Source organism: Lingula anatina, chromosome 1 (genome assembly GCF_051362555.1).
Source record: "Lingula anatina isolate TDL-2025a chromosome 1, LinAna3.0, whole genome shotgun sequence".
Lineage (NCBI taxonomy): Eukaryota > Metazoa > Brachiopoda > Lingulata > Lingulida > Lingulidae > Lingula > Lingula anatina.
This window is the reverse complement of record NC_141767.1, coordinates 17,877,087-17,897,567: the sequence shown is the minus strand read 5'-3', so window position 1 is coordinate 17,897,567 and position 20,481 is coordinate 17,877,087. Positions and strand designations below refer to the sequence as shown.

Genomic DNA, 20,481 nt, shown 5'->3' with positions numbered 1-20,481 from the left:
TTAATAAGATTAATAGAATGAAAATATTCATAGTTTCATCAGATTGCACTAGTATGGAATAACTTGCATACATTTGTAAAAGAGAAAAAAATGAATATATAAAATAATGAATTAATAAAGAATCAAAAGAGAAAGTCTAGGTAGAAGGAATTTTTCTGGCAAATATTTACTTTAGATTTGAAAGGGATTTTATTTCTGCTGCTGCAGTAGAGGAAAGTAAATAAGCAAAAAAGTTTCATTTTGGTGTATTGTGATATAACTTTAGTTTCTTTGGTGAGAAAATATTGTCTGTGTCGTTGCTTATAAAATTATTTTATAAAATTGCCCCTCCATGACAGATTAATGGCCTTGCTTTCTCTTTAAGTCAAAAACAAGTAAGGTATCACTTGAAATCCTATTAAAATGTATAGACCATGTGCGTATACAGAAGTCTTGTTTAATACAGACTTTAGACAACTTTTATAGATTTCAGTTCACTTGAGGACAAGCTGATTTAAAAGCACACATTATACCTAAAAATGTACAAAATCATCAAAGATTTACCAAAAGTCAAAACCCATTGCGTGCCTTTTCATGGAATTTGATGCACCAATACACTTGAAAAAAGTCAATTTGGAAATAGGCAAATAAATACTTGGCAATTTATCCTCAAATTCAACTTAAGTTGTATATCGTTTTTATTATATATATACCACAAAAATGGTTCTGAGGTAGTATGAAAATAAAATAAATAAAATAAACTTATGTGTACAATAACTTTTACACTTGTGCCCTTTTAGCCAAGAGTGTGTTTCAGAGGCAAAGACACTTATAGGTAAACTGATAATTTGGAAATTACAATAAAAGTTGACTATATCAAACATTTCTAAAACAACTTTTTATTTCAACAAAAATTTTCAAAATAAAAATTGATACCAATTGCTCCTTGGTAAAGTGAAAAAATATAAAATCAATAAGTCATTTAAGTCAACAACTAATGCTGATACTGACAAATAATGAGCAGGAAATTTTCACAATTCATTTTTGAAAAAAGCTGCCAATTTTCAAAAAAATATTCATTTTATCAATACACAACTGCCTTGGTTTTGCATTAAACACAACATAAACTCTCACAAATTCCTTGTCTTGAATAAATAAAACAAATATCAGACCTATTCCTTATAAACAATGAACAATGGCACACGTCCTATGCCAAATCTCCCCCCCCCCAAAAAAAAAAAAAAAAAAAAATTGATGCATGCTTATTACTGCATTGCCATACAATGGAATATTCCATTACTAAAATAATAACAGTAAAGATTTGAATTTTAAAAATCCCCTCTTTGTTCAGCTGGCAGTAATTTAACTCGAACTAGTCAATATGTATTTTGCATTCACTAGTTAATAATCCATAACAAATTTCAGTTCACAACACTGAATACCTAGTTTTGTTCTTTTACAAATGATCCTATTGAAAGACATATATTGCTCATTCATTTCAATTGGAAAACTGGGTTTATCTGAGAAAAAAAGATAAAAGAGAAAAAAAGATGCCCCTTTGTCTCAATATCATAACCAAGAAACAAGAAAGATTCACGCGTTTTTAATGTTCACAAATACTTTTCTACATTGCTTAGATTTTGGGTGTATTTATGTTTAAATAAGGAATGTGCCAAGAATAAATGTTTTCACCAATTGCTGCTTTCTCCAGTTGGCATGGATGTCCTTTAAGTGATAATCAATATGGCATATAATAATAATGACAGTAATCTGTAGTCCAGTAAAAAAATTACATTGCATGTGTTCTGGTCTACCTGCTCTATTCTAACATGCCTGCAAACATTAATGAGACATTTCACACCTCATCACCTCTATGTCACAACTCATCTCTTATTTCTTCTGCCGTTTCATTTTCGTCTGGCTCATCTAGCTTTCCCATTAAGTCATCATACTTGATCAGCAGCTCTTGAACCTTCTCCCATGCCTGGAACATTGAATTACTGGAATGACTGTGAGATGTTACTATTGATTGTGATGGTACTTGTAGTTCTGTTTGGTGCAAATATCAACACTTACCTTTGTTTTTGTTTACCACACCAAAGCAATTTGATGTAGATTTGTATAGCATTGCAATTAAATTGATTTGTTAAAAACATTTAATATTTAATCACTGATTTCTGAAATGACTAGGAGATGTGACTGCTGTTTGATTTAGTACAAGTATTATACAGAATCTTGTTTACCACTCTAAAGAGGTTAAAGGTTCTCTCCACAGGAATTTTCCACCAAAATGAACTTTTCTGGGGTAAAGAGCAATTTTCTCTTACTCACAAAGGATAGCTTGGCCTGTCCCTGTACTTGGATTTGATGTCTCATTTCATTTTTAATTTCATATGTTAGTGCTGTTTGAAATGACTGGCCAGTCAAACAGAACGACATCAGCTGTCACGTGCAATGCCTCGTTCTCACACGAGAAAATGTGCCATGTATAATACAGATGTTGGGAGCATGCAATGGCTACCCAATGAGGCTGAGTAGAAAGTAACGACACTAGGTACGCTTCTGATAAACTTTCATTTAAAGGGTTTTATCATCTTTAGGGTTTGAATTGGAAAACATAAAAAAGCTTTACAGGACATAAATATGACTGTGGAAGATTTTCAGACACATGAAGAGAACCTTTAAGTGGTTCCCTAAAGATCTATGAAATGATCTGTGGAAGAAAAACATTACAGATTAAAGACGTGCAGTATGGAATTTGACAGAAAAACCTCTACCTCAATACTTGTTTTTTCAACTTCTTTATACTCCAGCTTCTGGCTTTTGTCTGCATCTAAAATTCTGAATATCTAGGGAAAGGGGAAAAGGCAATATAAATGAACATTGAAACCTTGTTGGTATGAAACCTAATAACTTCTTGTAAGCTTTGCTATATCAAGTACTAAAACATGCACTTTTTCCTTTTACCAAGGATCTTTTACAATTTATATTACAATATGTACAGTAATGACTCGATCTTTTCAATGGGCAAAAATTATCAAACTTTCAGACACATCATTTTAAAACCAAAAAAATGATATTTTTGTGTTGCATTTGTGGTCCATTTTATGCATAGAATAGAACTATAAAGCAGTCTGCTTTTCAATTTTGTTGCCACCACTCAATAGGATTGCTCTTATTTTAAGAAATTAAGACTTCAAAAATACAGTATCTGTAATATTCACAATCCCCCCCCCCATTGAAAAGACCTAGTCAGTACCATATTTTATCTGTAATTTGACAGACCATACCTCACTCAAGTATAGTTTATGTTCTGTGCCAAGTACTTGTTCATCTTCTTCAGTTAAATCCTAATATTGTTAGAAAACGTAACAATAATTTATAACCAAACAAATAGTAGCAAAATGACTTCATTTTTTGTTTATTTCAATTTAGAAAGGTGATTTTCATCTATTTAAATTTGCCATGTACAAATGCCATCAAACAATATCTCATAAGTCACTGAATTGTGTTATCAAAAGCCATCTAAAAATCAAGGTTGTTTTCGCCTTTTGAAAATGTACAGTTCCTGTATAAAAACTTGATATTAACCAACTTTAAAGCTAAAAACATTAAAGCTGTAAAATGTATTGACCAAGTTGCACTTACTATTCCCAGGATTTTCTGGAACTTTTCAAATGTGATTTCTTTGTTGGTTTTGCAAATATCAAGAAAATGTGCACTAAAAAAAAACAATGAAAAGAGAAATCATGCAAAGTATTAGCTTATGTTCCATAAATGCTTGTACTTTAACCCAGAAGGACATTTAGTGTCAATTCAAATATCTCATATTATCTCAAAATTTGAAATTTTAAAACTGATACAAAAAAAAAGGAAAAAACATAACAAGACCATTAATGAACCATTTAGTTTAAATCTGCCACTTGTGATGCATCCATGTACTGAAAGATGTTGTGACAATGAATATTGAATATGTATATAACTGCATGAGTTGCATGCACAATTGAAATTTGTGACAAAAAGTGCTTACATAATTGATTCTACATCCTGTAACATTTCATCAAACCCTGAAAACTGACATTTATCCAAAGTGATAGCAGGGTCTTCTTCCCGACCCTCGCACTGGCTGAGATCAAGCTTTTTATTTTTATGAAAGTTCCACCAGATATTCACTGCTATGTTACGGTTATAAGAGCGGACCTGGTGGATCCTGAAACATTATCAAATGCTGATCAATGAATATCAAGACAGTGGACCATTCCAAAATATACATCTGACAAAATACAATTGTCACAGAGGAGCAGGCAAAATAGTTTGACTCCTTGTAACTATTTAACAATAATTCATAAATCATTATTGTTAACACTACTGGCATTTGCCTATATTGCACCTGTTATGAGGCATAAGTGGATAAAAACTAAAAGAAATAGTTTTTTACTTCTTTAAAACTCTTTTCATTGTTAATTTTTCTTGTCCAAAATGCTGTAAAATGACTCATAGCAACTATAACCTACAGTGTACTTACAGTGAGAAGCTAATTAATGGCAAAAGGCAAAGTAGGAATAACCAATACTTCCATGTCGGAGGCAAAAGGTATATAGATAATATTTACCACTTATAAGGAATGTATAGGCAATCACCAGCTGTGAGATTGACATGGTAATATTCAACTTCCCTCAATCCTGGGTACTTATCAAAATCAACTCTGAAACAGAAAATATATTTGCAATACAAGTCGTTTAATCTGGTTAATGTAATACCAAGGCACATTTTGGCTGCTTCAAAAGAATTTATTAATCTTAGAAAACACCTGTAAAAAGCAATAACAGTACAGTTTCTTTTCAACAGCTAATGCATTCATTAGTGCAAAAAATAACAATTGATTTTAGGTGCTGCTTAGAGGAAACCATTACTGAAATAAAGCTTTTGCCACAAAGACTGACACACCTTATGAAAATTTTACTATACCTGTTAATCACAGTTAAAATGTTCTTACCTGTCTACATCAATACCACTATATGCACCTTCTGGATGGTCTAAATCAACCTGAAACACACAATACCACAAGAACATACATGCTCATATATCATTTCTACTGAATGTTAACAGCAACAGCTTGAAGAAAAATACTACTGTAAAAATTACATGTTATAAATTTTATTTTGAAATTTGTTGGTCTAAGTGTGTTAAGAGAAAATGAGTGTATGCCAAAGTAGTTTTAAACAGAAATAAAACCAGACTTGCTTCTTTTTCATATAAATGCTGACAAAAACCTCTAATGATTTTATATTTAGTGTATTGAAATAGCACAATTAAAATAACTTTGACTTATTCAAGATTGGGTGTACCATTTAAGAGCTATAGGTAAGTCAAATTTTCATTAAGTTTAATATGCCGTTTGGTGCACCTGCTCATGAGATATGCCACTAAAAAATAAATATCTTACCAATTCTCCATACTTATGTGGATCAACAAAGACAAATTCTTTATCCCCTCTGTACAAACAGTTGATGTTGTCTACAGAATCTGTGTGTACAACAGAACTAGTCCCTCCGCTGCTATACCACATCATCTGAAAATAATACAATGGACACATTAATTAATAATTCAGATAAAATACAATATTAATATTACATTACTAGTGCGTACCTCATCTGAAGTATTACAATTTATAGTACTCGTGAAGCAGTGTACAAACATACATAATCTGGAAAATGATTCAGACCAAAGACAATACAATAGTACTAGTGTATAAAACAGAACCTTTTCTTCAACTGTTTCTTCATCTTTCATGAAATAGGGACTGTTCCCATAACCCCCTGGAGTATTAGCTAGATCGATCCAACTCCTTGGGGATTGCATTCAGTTTAAGCAGCTTAAATATCTGGCACAGCCCCTCGTAACTTGAAGTTCTTGGGTAAAGTTGGGTAAACTTTGTGGTCCATAATATGTTGTTCATGTTGCTTTGTGGCATGCCAGACAATTCAGTTGATTACAATGACTGTGCCTTAGCAAGAATCCCCGCTGAGATGGATCAATCCTGCTAGTATGAAAAGATTTGGGAACACAGTCATACGTACACTACTTTAATGACTGCTTTTTATGTATACTGATACATAAAAACTTATAATGTGTAAAAATATGGTACAATTCTAACTTTGACTGAGTTCCCATACCTAGATCGATCTAACAGGAACAATCCATCTCCGAGGGGTTTCTCCCTAAATTGCAATCAACTTTAGGGCTTGGATGTCTGGCATACCTACTGAAGCTGCTAAACAGTAATTAATTACCCCCTAGCAGCTTCAGTGGGCGTGACAGACATCCAAGCTGCTTAAGTTGATTGCATTTTAGCAAGAATCCCCTCGGAGGTAGATAGATCCACAGTTAGTACGATAGGGTCTGGCAATGGACCCTTACTCTTTCACAATCCCATTTATGTTCATACTTTTTGGAAGGAGAGGCCTGGCCTGCATCCCCAAAAAATAACAGCAACAAAATAGGCCTCCGGCAATGGTTGTGGAATTACTATGACTGTACTCATGAAGAACTGTCAAAACATTTTGTGGTTTGTAAGGGAGTATTTAAAATTTTAAAATACTGATATGAAGAACTTCCACACATTCATCTAGTTGCCCACAATTAACACACTTACAGCTTCAGTAAGAAATCCCTCATGTATCATTTCCTCACACTGCAGTGGTCTTGGTAATATTATATCTTTTCTGGAATCCAATAAAATCAAATAAAAATATAAACTATTGTTTATGCATTTGATTTTGCTATAAAACCTAAAATGTATATGTAGGTGGCTTAAAATAGAGCATTTAGAGAGTATAACCAGGTCACAGTAACACCTTTATATCCGTTTCATTACTTTTCTGCACTGTTACTCCCTTAGGTAAAATTTTGATATTACCCGCATCGATACGCCCCAGCACTGCAACTCGATGTTACCTTATTACTAATTAGGTGTATTTTGAAAAAAAAAGTGTTTTAATTATTTAAAGCAAGGTTTTGGTGCTCAGTAAATATAGAAAATGTGAACACGAGTGCTACAGACAGAAAACTTGACTATCTGAACATAATTATGAGAAGAACCAATTTTTGAAACTTAAATTAAAAGTAATTTTTTTCTACATATAAACGTACGCTATAATCTTTGGCACACTATTGACAAGATATTGATTGGTGTGATTATACACATGGACAAATTCCTTGAAGTGCATCTGTTCTACAGGTTGACTACGGTTTTCTTTCTTCATAGTCTCGACGGTGACATGCAAATCAGGGGGCATCTCCATCTCCAGAAAGTAATCATCCTCCCAAAGTCGGAATGCTGGTGACGTTTTGACAGCACCTCTCATTTTCAATGGTCTTGACTTAAATACATAATTCTCAAAGAAAGTCCTGGATTCTGGGAAGCCATCAACCTCATCCATGGTATGACTGGGTCCATCCCCAAACCGTTTCCATTGCCTGGTTTCTTTATGGACTTCAACAGCAAAATATCCCTGCTGGCAAACGAGGAATGTAAACAACAGAAATGGAGTAAAATCCATGACAGAAACACGAGACCCACACAAAGTAGACCGCCAAGCCATTAAAGTTTATATGTAAAAGCATATATATCCGGCCTACGTGACATTTTCACTGATAACATGAGTACCGAATGTCCCTCAGCAGTTAGGCCGTTTTACTCACATCCTTGTTTACGGTAATATCGGTCGACAGTATGTTCCTTTTTTTTAAAATACGTTCGGACGATTTTTACTGCTTTTGTATAAAATAGCCTGGCCGTACTTCTAAAATAGCAATTATTTTGCTTTATAGGAACGCTAATATACTGATGACTTCGACGCCGTAGGTCTTAAATGAAGTCGTTTAATTGTCGATAATGCAATCATATTTTTTGTCTTCAGTTCAAAACTTTTAATAAAAATACTACAGTAGTACACATATGTATTTTAAAAATAAAGTTATCGAGTAAAGCAAAACAAATATAAATAGTCGACGCATGGTAGTTCACAGTACGTAGGGTACAAGTTTAGAAAATTAGCTTAACTTTGCCTCGGTTCGCTTAATTGTTTATAATTATTTCTTGGGGGGCGGGGGAATTAAGACGGGGACAGATAAGCTCGAACTTTCAACAAGCATAAGGGGAAATTAAATCCTAAATAGATGTTGGATTTGCAAAATAATAATTCAACGATCCTACAAATACGGGTGCAATGTCAATATGTTTAATGACGTGAGACATAGCTTACGGCCATCTCCCCAATATAATGCTAACATCACTGTATCTGCATAGAATACCTAGTACTGGATCTGCCATTCAGGCACCAGTTTGAAACCCTGTGTTAAGTCAGTTATAAGATGAGTGAAAGAATTCCAATCGAAAATGCATTAATTCCAACGCTTATATTCGACAGATTGGAATTTTGTTGCACACTATCGGTACCAAGCAGGTGCGTCTTTTTTTATAATCTGGAACCCAGCTTTAGTGAAGATTGGCATACATTACATTTTATACATAATTTTATACCATAGAATATAATTTTAAAATTATAATTAGAATTTGGACTTAATATTATTTGATAATCCCACATAATCTGTGTGTCTGTGATATTTTAAAATGGTATTGAGAATAGGACACCTTGCTTTTCGAAATGTTGCCCCCTGAAAATCTATTCACATGTGTCACCGCCGCCATCTTTAAAGAAGCCGGTGCAGGAAACAATAAGGAAAGAAGTAAATTTAAAATTCTGGCGCATTTTTAAATTTAGGTAAGTAATATCGGTATTCCCAGAGTGAATTTCACTTCAGGGGAATGCCTGCATGCTTATGTAACACTGTTCTTACAAACATGATTAGTAACTTGTTTGTGTATCCGAATCAAGAACAAAGAAATTTGCTCTCGATTGGCTACTGCTTTTGTGAAAATGTCGTTACGCGCACATTCTATTAGTATTAAACCCATGTTGCTGCCCGATTTGCAGTTTATTTACTGAACAATATATCTGCTGCATAATGTCGTTTGTGGTATTTAGAAAATTAAACATGTATTTTTAAATATTAACTTCTAGGCTTTGCCCACAAAAACCCCGTTTTGCCCGCCATTGCGCCTGACGTCAATCTATTAGTAAAAAAAAAGTTGAATAGAAATCCATATTGCATGCACTGGGAACGAAATTGCAACACTGTAAAGGATTCAGTCATTTGAAATTATTACTATTTATAATATTTGAAGTTAGAAAATAGGCTTTGTGAGTGTATTGGGATAGGTTTTGTTTCTTTGTTTTAGGTCCTTTGTTTTGTTATCACGGTTCTTATTGAGTTTTACTAACATATTCTACCATAGGTTTGTTAGCAATCAATTTTCAGCGCTTTCTTGTCAAAAATGATTTTGTGTTAGCTCATTAATCATTTCAGGATATTACTGGGCCTCATTTTTTTCCAACCCCAGTCTCTTCAATGTGGGACCTGAAGGGTACACATTTTTGCCTTACACTGTGCATGGATGGTAAAAAGGCATGGTACAAATTCTGTATTTTGTGACATCTCTGTGACTACATAAATCCCACTGACTTAACGTCAACATTGATCTACTGTTCTGTAAAATGGCTGTGAAAAATGAAATGTATGCTTGTGATCAGTGTAATGGAGGATAAGACTTGCTACTGTATTAACTCCTCTTTATGAAGTTCTGGTTAGGGAAGTGCAAAATATATAAAGAGAGATTGGTTTATTCCTGGAAAATATCTTCTAAGCTTTTAATTAAAAAGAGAAGGAAAAGATGAAATTTTTGTCTTATCCTTAATAATATTCTTTATTGTATGGAAAAGTCTAGAATCACTATAAATTGAATAACACTTTTTCATAATATCTGAAAAAGATTATATGGTTTGGATTTTTGATAATCAAGATATTAATCTGATAATGTATCATGTCTAAGACATGGATGTTACAAAATGGCCAACAGCATATTTTTTGGTTCTTGTGATGTGACAAGCTAGAGCAGACTTAAGAAGGGTACAAAAATCAAACAAACAAAAAAAACTGGCAGACATTCTGTATGACAGGCTTGAAAATTCTGATCGACCAAATTGAAAATCTGTGATACTGAAGCATAATCGAAGAAATTGGCAAATTATTTTATTTTTAAGAGGGAAAAAAGACATTTCCACACAGTGTTTGCCTCTTAGAAAAATTAGTTGCTGGACCGAAGGTCCAGCCACCTTGAAAAGTAGCTGGACTGAATGTCTCCTGGGTGGGAAAACTTCTGGGCCCTTTCTGAAAGTTGCCGACCCTGGGCAGACGGTACAGAGTTAATTTCTAACACTGTTTTCACAATAACTTCATGAAAGGGGCATTGCAGAATGGACAAGGACCAAAATACAATTTGATAATGAAGAGTGTGTAGCTTGTAATATCAAATGCTCTCCATAAAAATGTCTGTTAATCAGTTACAATTTCACCTTTTGCGTTTGGCAAAAACATGCATTGCTAAATGCAAAATGAGACTGCCTGTTTTGGTTAATTGAAGTTTTGGTGGCACTTGCCCAGCCTGAGACTGTATTCTTTCTTCTTGTCATGAGCCTTCATGTGCTTTTTCGCAAACTTGTGGTCATGAACAGTAGATGAGAGGAAATTATAATAATTCGTAATAAAGCAGTTGAATTTCTGTTGGTGGTGATCATTACTTAAGTCCTCCTGAAAAGCAGCAAAGAACTCCCCATAATTTTTTTCCTGACTATTTAAGACTGAAGTAAAATACCTCACCAAAAATAAATGAAGATGTATCCCGTAGATTTACACATTCTGAGTCAACTTGAAAACTAGTTAGACATAAGGACTGGCAATACGGGATTTTAATTAAGGTGTGACTTAATTGTAGGAGACAGATGATTGGATAATTTATTGTTGTAGATGTCAGCTGTGGGGACTATTAAGTTGCCAGGTTGGTTGAAAGTGCTAATTGACCTGCATGGTTCCAGAAGTTGAACCCTGGCTTACACTATTCTGACCTTGGGTTTTCTGAGGTGTCAGTATTTGCATATGTCATCATGATTTTAAATGCTCAGTTGATTAACTTTCTTTTCAAATCTTGTTATTAAGTTACTAACTTGTGTTGACAAGGGAAAGTTCATGGGTTAGGAGAGATTTTAGAAGCCATAATGTGGGTTCTCTAGTATATTTTGAATTTGATATTTTAGCAGTGAACTATTTCATACTGGTTTTGTTTTTGTTCTTTAAACTTTGCTCATTGTGAAAATTCATGAGTGTTGTGACAGTAGTATTTCATAGTCTCATTTATTTGAAACACCTTTTAGATATAAAAGAAGACGAGTTGGGAGGAAAATAACCCTTTGTCAACATAACATTATCTTGGTTTGTTTTGTGGTGATAATAACTACTGCTGCTTGTGCTGTCAAACTTAATACTTTATTTTCAACCATTTCCTGCTTTTAAAAGGGACATTGTACTTCACTCCACCTGCCACTGCCAACTCCGTAACTCTATTAAAAAGCCCCCTTTTTTAACAGAGTTCAATTGTCATTACTCAAGTTTTTGATCACATGGCTTGGAGTCTGTTCAAAAGTCAAAACACTATAGTGAGAAACGGTTTCCTTTGTCTTATACAGGCCCACCATGGCGGACACCAATGGTGATTTGGAAGAACAGAACCCAACAGAGGAACCCATGGAAACCCAAGAACCTGTCGAACATGGGGAAGGATACCAGAAACTTGTAGATTATGGAATTGACCAAAAAGTAGCAGAAGAATTGGACAAAGTCTATCAAACAGGTTTGTCATCATGAAATTATGACAAAGACATTTAAATAAAATGACTGATCCTTTAGCTGAGTCTTTGGAATTTTAGTGGTTGTGAGCTTTTGACTTTTCAATTTCCTGTAGTTAATAAGGACTTTAAAGAACTAAGTTATTTAAAACCAGGCTTGATGTGTGTACTTTGGAAATGATTGCAAAATTAAAGCATTGAATAAGACGGGTATATTCACATTTTACAAAACTGCTTCTTATGGAATGTGTAGGGGAGTTTTTATTTATTTATTTTTTTATAATTTTCAAAATATTTTACCCTTTTCATTTAGAAACAGTTTGTCATGACGATCTTGATGAGCGAGCTTTAGATGCTTTAAAGGAATTCAATGTTGAGGGTGCTTTGGAGGTTATCAAGGAGTTCTGCACCAGTAACCTTGAGCATGTGACCAACAAAAGTGCGTACCTGTGTGGGGTGATGAAGACGTATAGACAGAGGATGAAGCAGCCAGGTGGTGCAGCTCAAACTACACACGGTCCTGATGAGGCCAAATTAAAGGTAAGATCACATTAAGACTTGCTATTTCTAGGTTTAAAGGAAGAGAAAAACCTTGCCCATGTTTCAACTTTTGCATGGAGGTTACTGTTGGATCCACGGAGAAAAGAATGGTCTTAAACTGAAAGTGTTTGCTTATTCAACCCTAAAAAGATGCCATAAATTTTTGCCTTATAGGAAATCCTTGACAGAACTGGTTACTCATTGGATGTAACAACAGGGCAAAGGAAGTATGGAGGACCACCCCCAGACTGGGAGGGTGCACAGCCAGGGAGTGGCACAGAGGTAATGCTGGTCTCATTTTCTATAATAGATAATATGGGACTTGATGGCACATATAACAGATGGCTTTAACTTATAAACAATGGTGTGAATTAAGAAAGAAAATGGAGCATGGTAAACAATGTAAGTGAAAAATTGCATCATTGTAATTTTCAGGTCTATGTGGGAAAGATTCCCAAGGACTCATTTGAAGATGAAATAATCCCTGTGTTTGAGAAAGCTGGGAAAATTTGGGATCTGCGTCTGATGATGGATCCACTCACAGGTCTCAACAGAGGATATGCCTTTGTTACATATTGTGACAAGGAAGGGGCACAGGAGGCAGCTAAACAGGTTGGTAAAGACCCAATTGAGCCTGGCATTAGGCTGTCAGGAAAGCACAGAACTTTTCATACAAGTCTCCATAATACATGTTGAGAGGATTTCTTGAAAACAAATATTGATCATGTGCTCTTGCATATGGCTTTGTAGTATATGTGAAGTTTCAATGTAGTATATATATATATTTTTTCCTCTCACAGCTGGACAACTATGAGATCAAACCAGGCAAGAAGATAAAGGTGAACATTTCCGTGCCCAATGTAAGGTTATTTATTGGAAACATTCCCAAAAACAAAAGCAAAGAGGACATTATGGAGGAGTTTGGGAAAATTGCAGGTAACGAAATGTTCTGTCAGTTTGGAGTCGAGCATTCATGTTGTTCAAAATTTTGCCCCTCTTGATCATGGGTATTGACCTTAATAGTACTACTTACCTGTCATGGTGATGGTATTGTGGAACATGGCCTGCATATCTTTTATATGCTGGTATTCTTTTGTTTCAGAGGGTCTTGTAGATTGTATAGTTTATGGAAATCCAGATGATCCAAAGAAAAAAAATAGAGGTTTTGCTTTTCTTGAGTTCGACTCCCACAAATCTGCATCCACGGCTAAGAGGCGGCTGAGCTCAGGGAGAGTAAAAGCCTGGAATGGAGACTTTGCCGTGGACTGGGCTGATCCTCAGGAGGAACCTGACCAGGAGACCATGTCCAAGGTAAACATGACAGGCCTGGTTTAATTACAAACTATGAATCCACTGCCCTCCAATGATTAATCTTGAACTCTGCATATTCTGAATTTGCTAGGAGCCTTGAGATGTCGTGGGCTTGGGTGGTCTGTCAGAATGCTTGTCCCAGCAGCAAGATAACATTCTTAGTGATATTGATGAAAAATTGTTAATCTGTTCTTGAGCAGGGAATGGCCACAAGTAGTGGGGTTTGGCAGGTTATGACTCTTGTCTTCAAATTTTAGGTAAAAGTGTTGTATGTCAGGAACCTCACGGCTGATGTTACAGAAGAAATGATCAAGGAAAAGTTTGAGCCATATGGCAAGGTGGACCGTGTTAAGAAGATAAAAGATTATGCTTTTGTTCACTTTGAAGATAGGGATGCTGCAATGCAGGCCTTAAATGATCTGAATGAACAGGTAAGGTTCCTATAAATTGTACAATAGATATTTTAAAATTTGATGTAAAATTATTATTTGACATAAATGGAAGCCTGACAGGTCTTTTGATGGGCACGTTGAGGGTAATTACATCAATCTGTAGTCATGTATGATATTTGGTATTTCAGAAACTTGGTGCCAGTGTAATGGAAATCTCCCTGGCCAAGCCCCAGTCTGAAAACAAGAAGAAAGAAATGAGGAAACGAGAACAGGACCGACAAAGGATGATGATGGGAGGAAGGGGGTGAGTTATTTCAGTGACTGCAGTCTGTACATTTAAAACTGTTAAGCTAAAATTAAGCTTGATGGTAAATGTGAATGATTTGGGTAAAGTTAGAATTGTTTTGTTATTTCAGATTTGATGATTATTTTGTTTCACCAAGAGGTGGTTTCCCTCCCCGGGGTGGTCGTGGCATGGGCAGGCCAATGGGAAGACCTATGGGTGAGTAGGTTCATTCTAAATTTAAAACCAAGTATTCCACAGTTCTTAACCCATCAGTTTCACTGTTCTGTGAATGTCCGTTTTTGTGTTTGCACTGTTTTTTTCCTCTGTTTTCAGACTATGACTTCTATGACTATGGGTATAATGAATACAGAGGTGGCTATGCTGACCCATACTATGATGATTGCTATGCGGGAGGTGGTGGTTATGATGACTTTAGCTTTGGTCCCCCTAGAGCTGGACCTCGGGGACGAGGTGGCATTCCCCCAGGGGTAAGCAATAATACTGAAAGGCATCAGTAGGAGGGAATAGAGATTTTCTTTTCTTTATTTTTAATCAGATGATGTACATGTACTTATGTTGCATGAATTAGTTTTTTTTGACTAAATGCGGATTTACAACTATTTAGTGTTGGTGCTTACAACAGTAATGAAATTAATCTGCTAGCTAAAAATTCTCATCCCTGAATTTACTTATTATCTTGGATGGAAACGCACTTTACCACTAGTTTTTGTTTCACCATAAAGTTGAATGCATATTCACAGTCCAGCTCCAGTGCTATGCTACCCCAGTAGCCTTGGCGTTTATACTGTGAACAGCAATACTGGGACAGCTATGTCATGCTTTTGTACTTAGGAACTGTGACACGCAATCTCAGGTACACTTTTTCTTTTCCAGCATACCAAGAACCCAACATGGAAAGTAAGACACATGTTTTTCTTTGAAAAGAGAGTGTGAATGAATATCTTGTTTTCTGTTGTAGGGTGGAAGAGGAGGGCGAGGCAGCCCCATGCAGCGTGGTGGCATGGGAGGTAGAGGTGGAGGATTTAGAGGTGGGCGTGGCGGTATTCCTCGAGGTGGGCGTGGAGGGCAGCCAATGAGAGGAGGCAATGCCAACCGACGTCCAGGGGGCAAGCGCAAGATGGGAGGCGATGGAAACCAAGGTCAGAATAAACGCCGCACCACCAGTGACCAGTGGGGTGCTCAGCCCATTGCTCAGCAACCACTGGAATTTGATGGAGGACAGGAGTGGTACCAAGATTCCTATGGCTCACAGTGGAAATAATCTCTTTTCAACACCAAAAATATAATTGATCATTGGTACTGTCCAAAAACCTTGTCCTGTAAAATCTATTTGGACAAAAAATTATTGCAGACCTCTGTGAAAAAAGTATCCCATCTTGCAAATTTTGAGCCAGCTGTGTTGAAGTATGAAAAGGATATCAGAAATGGGGATTTTGAATTTCCTGAATTGGATTTACAGAAAAAAATACAAGCAAAATACTGCTTGATTTTTAACAGCACAAAATGCACCATTGAATTCATTGACAAAACACTTGTTAATGCATGGGATGAAAATGTACTATTCAACTTTCTAAAACATCTTATGGAAAAGTGTTCTGCAAGATCGCTGCATTTGAACAGAAATTCTTTCTGGAATTCATTCAACTGAAATGAAAATAATTGACCAGCTCTCTGGAAAAAGTATTTAGAGCAATTGGTCATTTGTACATAGTTACCCTATTTAGTCCAAATTGTAACTTTGTGTAGAATGCATTTATTTTGTATGTTGAAATTGTTAAATCGATATCATGCAAGTAGTGGAATAGCAATACTAGTGAGCTCTTTGCTAGAAACGTGGACCTTAGACAACAGCAAATTCTTACTACCCAATTTGTTTCTAAATGTTTGGATATGTGAGACAACGTGGTTTTAAAAAATGGGAATGATATTTGTCCCATTCGGTTTGAGTTTTTATTGATGTTTATTGCCATTATTATTAATGATAATGAATTTGTAGTCAGTATTGAGCCATCAAGTAAATAAATGTCATTGTTTTAGTAAAATTTTTAATGGGAGGTAATTATTTGATGAAAATTTTGCTTGATTTCAGTATGAAAGCAGAGCTTGTTTTTTATGAATTGAAGTTTTTCTTTAATATTACCTGAAAATGTGTGATGAAAACAGTAGCTCTTATCTTTAAACAAAATAAATGATATTTATTCAAAAGAAGTAAAAATTCCCTGTTCAGAAAGAGGCTTTCACCACCCATTTCACACAGCATGATAAAATTTTGTTGAAAATATTAATTACAAGTATATAAATGTATGTGATGGCTAGAGATGTTATATTCCCTAAGCGTGATTTTCAGTGTAGATGTCTAGTTGTTTCTGTTATCAGTTTAGACTGGTGTGCATTGTTTCTGAGAAAGGAGAAAACCCCAACAAAATGTTGTTTGTGTTTACAGGTTTTTAGTGGCAAGCTCTGCTTTCTAGTTTAAGGGTTGATAAATTAATGTTTATCTTTGCATGCATTGTTTTACTGCACTAACAATTGTTTTTTCTCTTTTTTTCTTTTCCTTCCCTGTCCCTCACCATTGCCAACACCACCAATCTTGGGAACATTACTTTGGAACCTCGTATTTGTTCTAGTAGGCTATGCAAGTGACTAGTCTTCTGTGCCAAATTCAAATTGTGCAGTCACCTGTGTTCTGTTCTTGTTGCTCATTCATTGGCTTTGTTCAAATATTCATCAACAAAAAATTATCACACTAAAAACAAAAATAGACAAAAAAAATAATGTATCGTTTTTGAGGACTTGGAAAAATATTTTTTGTTTTATCGCTAAAACGTATAATTATGGGAAAATTTGAAATTCACTTTGGATTGGAATCCAACTTCATCTGTGTTTGGCTATATTCCTGAATGTGGACCTTGCATGTTGGCTGGCGCTGCCTCCACAACATAGGTTCTGGAAGAGGAGAACTTGCCATGGAGCTGGTTGTAGTAGTAGTTAGTAGTCGACCAAGAAACTCCATGGTGTTTATCATCCTCACTGAAGACAACTTTAAAGGTAAGGTGGGCTTGAAGTGGGGAGTTTGATGATTTTTTTTTTTTTTAGCAATTTTAAATGCTTGGAAGATGAGCTATGTTCACAGAGAATGTTGTCCCTGCTCAACTCTAAAAATCTTTGTGTGAAATGTAGATGCTCTTGTAAAGAAAGGGCTGTATTGGTATTTAGTGTTTTCGTCTTGGTCCTGTGGGATTTTTTGTAGACCTTCATTACTTGACAGCTCGTAGGCCTCAAAATGGCCATTCTAATTCTAGAATTATGCTTTTCTTTATGGATTTTACATCCTTTATACTGTAACTGTCAATTTTATTACCTCCACAAAGGGTGACACCCCCCCCCCCCCCCCTTGTTGGTTTGTTAGTCGAACTCGTAAAATTAAAGTCGTATTTTGGTCAAAAATGGGATTACTTTAAATTGATTCGATTTTGCTTGCGATCCATTAAATTATATTAATGGGAGTCGAGTTGCCTTGGCAGGGGTCTGTACTCTCGGAGTGCGTTTCTTGTTTGGTTTTTAGGCCTTTCTGTACATTATAATTTTTCTTTAATAATGCTAAAAATAATCCACAGATACTATAAAAGATGTGTAGGAAAAACTTACTACATTAGCAAAGAAAGAATGCAGGTCACTTACACTTGAATTTTATTTAGCATTGAAAATTGACAGCATTTTCAGATGATTTTTTCCATCATTTCGGTTCTCTTTGTATCATTCAATTCTGAGCATTGCCAGCCATTTCATGGACTTTCCCACTTTTGTGTTTTGCCACAGTTTGTGTTCAAAAACCTGGAGAAGGGACCCTCTGTCACTAGAAAATGTCAAAATGATTGGGAAAAACATTGCTTGCTTTTAAGCACGGTGAAATTGAAGGAATGCAAAAAGGCAGTCAAACTCGTTATGTTAAGAATATGTTTTGTGAAGCCAGTTCTGATACCATTTTCAGGGAAGTGATAAGACCTTTCCAAGACCTCCACTTCTTTCCTGGTGTATAAGTGGTATATTGAAGTTGTTAAACAAGTATATATTAATTGTATTTGTTGCAAAGATCTTGCTTTGTGACTTTCAGATTATGAAAATGTATGCTTTGGGTTTACTAACATCCCTGTTATATATTGACTGCATCCTGTTTATGGGAGAAATTGACCAATTCATAAATGCAGGTGACGCATGAAAAAAAGATGAAGAATTTAAACTTGTTAACGTTAAAAAAAATGCTGCTTTATAGAGCTGCAGATTGCATTGTTGCATGACTCAACTTCATTAGTCATGTAACCTGTGAACTTGACACAGGTTTTTTTTCTAGAACTTGTTTTAAATTACCATATTGGTTAAAAACATTCTCTTTTTTCAGAGGAGAGAAGCTGGTGAGATGACCACTGTGAAGAGAGGAGAGTAACCTTGAGATTAGAAGCACTTAGTGATATAGCATTCATTATCATAAATATACTGGGAGAATGCACTTGGGACAACGGCATTCTATACATGCTAGTACAGTATCATTGTGACTTGCAGTCCAGATAGACACTCACTCACAGGATTCTTTTACAGAATTTTTTTATTACTAATCTTTTTACACAAGACAACAGATCTGTTCATCTGGTTACCACATTGTTCTGTGCTTTCTGACATCTTACATTAGAGCAGTTCCATCTCTGTGAAAAGCAGTGCTTTTTATGAATACTATATGAATACTATAACTCCCTCCCTGGCTTTGAAGAAGTGACCGCTATGTTTCCACACTGCTAGATTTCATTTTTCTCATTGATGATAAAATTGTCAAGTTTACATCAAATTTCATCAAGAATGTGTGGAAACTATTTGTATAAGGGCCAAGGAGACTTGATCTGAAAGTTTGTTTGATCCCATCTGAGGGGCAGACGTACCATGAAGCTTTTGTCTCTTTTTGGCAGCGTAAGGATAAAGTCAAACACAGTTGAAAATTGGAGTTTTTTTAAGAAAAAGTGAATTTTATTTTTTGTTTAAAATGTGTAAATTTTTGAATGCTAGGGTTTAAGGGCACCTGTTTCCCCAATTTTTTTGTAAGTCTGAAACTGTTCATTTGTATCTCTGAATATATATATTGTTGAAACAGAGAAAGGGGAATTCAGGCAACATTTGAACCAAAATTGTGCATATATTAATACTGCTTTGGAACAGAGGTAAATAAATAAGATCCCAGATTTATTAAACAGCACAGGTATGTGGAACAACGTAGGAACAAGGGTAGATGGGATGATGAGTATGATGACCCCGGTACTGCACCACTAGCAAGCAATTTTACAACTGTTAAAGTGATATGGGGGTATTGAGGTTTTTTGAAACTTTACTGTGGCGTTGCCTGCACAGGAAGTAGGTAATATTTTCTATTTTGCAAGCAGATTGTACGGTGCTATTATTGCCCTACTGCTCCTGTGTATGGCATCGTTTATGTTTATTTACCACTGTTGAATGCTTTTTATTTTTGTTATAATACCATCTTCATATTGTATGTCCATTGTTAAAGCATCTTGTTGACATATTTACATTCCATTTATACGTCGAGAGATGTTTGCTTCATAGCTGTCTGACTAGATCTGGCAAGATTGCAGTCGTACTTTGTGACAGGCTGGGAGATGGTGTGTTTTATGTAGAATTTGAATTTGGATCATATTAACAGGTGACTAAAAAGGACAATGTATCTTTCTTGCTTTACACAAAAAGTGTAAGCCTCGTCAATTGTAGTATTTGCATGAGTATAAACAAAATTCAAGATGTTTTGACTGTTTCACAGAAGAAAGGAAATTGCGTAAAAATTGAAGAGATGTTTTCTTTTTGGAATCTCTAGAGAAGAAGGCTGATAAAATAAGTCTCATAATTTCAGCAGCTTTGGGTACGGTAGTGCTAAACAAGTCCCGTCTCTTGTAGCACAAAGGTATTGCTCTTCTCTTTCTATGGCCAGTCAGACCGTCTTTGAACTGGACAATGTTGGTTGGCAAGATGCCAGTCCAAATTGTTATGTACTTATCTTTTTTTTTCTAATAAAATATTTTTAAAAAACCATTTGCTGGTTCAGAGTTGGATGGATTTTTGAAGATGGACGGATAAACTTGGTCTTTTGATT

General features: G+C 35.3%; 2 protein-coding genes across 6 annotated transcripts; one reads left to right on the top strand and one right to left on the bottom strand.

Annotated features, from left to right (window-relative positions):
- Positions 1-858: 858 nt before the first annotated feature.
- LOC106178208 (tRNA wybutosine-synthesizing protein 5) lies at positions 859-8,450 on the bottom strand. 2 transcript variants are annotated; one of them, XM_087002216.1, is made up of 10 exons: positions 8,296-8,450; positions 6,635-6,704; positions 5,426-5,551; positions 4,976-5,025; positions 4,592-4,684; positions 4,010-4,189; positions 3,628-3,700; positions 3,270-3,329; positions 2,757-2,828; positions 859-1,963 (listed from the first exon to the last, which is right to left on the bottom strand). In XM_087002216.1, the coding sequence occupies exons 2-10, from the start codon at positions 6,662-6,664 to the stop codon at positions 1,856-1,858; spliced, it is 792 nt and encodes a 263-aa protein (XP_086858342.1). In that variant the 5' UTR covers positions 6,665-6,704; positions 8,296-8,450; the 3' UTR covers positions 859-1,855. The 2 variants fall into 2 exon arrangements, with proteins under 2 accessions (XP_086858342.1, XP_013416768.1); XM_013561314.2 differs by lacking the exon at positions 8,296-8,450 and adding an exon at positions 7,132-8,230.
- Positions 8,451-8,583: 133 nt separating this feature from the next.
- LOC106178185 (heterogeneous nuclear ribonucleoprotein R) lies at positions 8,584-20,420 on the top strand. 4 transcript variants are annotated; one of them, XR_001239933.2, is made up of 14 exons: positions 8,584-8,765; positions 11,625-11,788; positions 12,097-12,323; positions 12,498-12,605; positions 12,759-12,935; positions 13,124-13,259; positions 13,426-13,634; positions 13,892-14,065; positions 14,215-14,330; positions 14,443-14,528; positions 14,646-14,800; positions 15,292-15,472; positions 16,964-17,381; positions 18,733-20,420. XR_001239933.2 is itself a non-coding variant. In XM_087002215.1 (13 exons), the coding sequence occupies exons 2-13, from the start codon at positions 11,632-11,634 to the stop codon at positions 18,747-18,749; spliced, it is 1,743 nt and encodes a 580-aa protein (XP_086858341.1). In that variant the 5' UTR covers positions 8,584-8,765; positions 11,625-11,631; the 3' UTR covers positions 18,750-20,420. The 4 variants fall into 4 exon arrangements, 2 of the variants coding, with proteins under 2 accessions (XP_086858341.1, XP_013416723.1); XR_001239932.2 differs by having other exon boundaries at positions 16,961-17,381; XM_087002215.1 differs by lacking the exon at positions 16,964-17,381.
- Positions 20,421-20,481: the final 61 nt, after the last annotated feature.

Excerpts from the sequence above, each read along its gene's own strand:
- LOC106178208 (XM_013561314.2), bottom strand. The coding sequence starts at position 7,583 with ATGGCTTGGCGGTCTACTTTGTGTGGGTCTCGTGTTTCTGTCATGGAT. Across the intron at positions 4,190-4,591 it reads CTATACATTCCTTATAAGTG|GATCCACCAGGTCCGCTCTT; the intron begins GTAAATATTATC and ends ATAATGTTTCAG. Across the intron at positions 2,829-3,269 it reads ATAAACTATACTTGAGTGAG|ATATTCAGAATTTTAGATGC; the intron begins GTATGGTCTGTC and ends CCCTTTCCCTAG.
- LOC106178185 (XM_013561269.3), top strand. The coding sequence starts at position 11,632 with ATGGCGGACACCAATGGTGATTTGGAAGAACAGAACCCAACAGAGGAA. Across the intron at positions 12,936-13,123 it reads CACAGGAGGCAGCTAAACAG|CTGGACAACTATGAGATCAA; the intron begins GTTGGTAAAGAC and ends TTCCTCTCACAG. Across the intron at positions 14,801-15,291 it reads GAGGTGGCATTCCCCCAGGG|GGTGGAAGAGGAGGGCGAGG; the intron begins GTAAGCAATAAT and ends TTTCTGTTGTAG.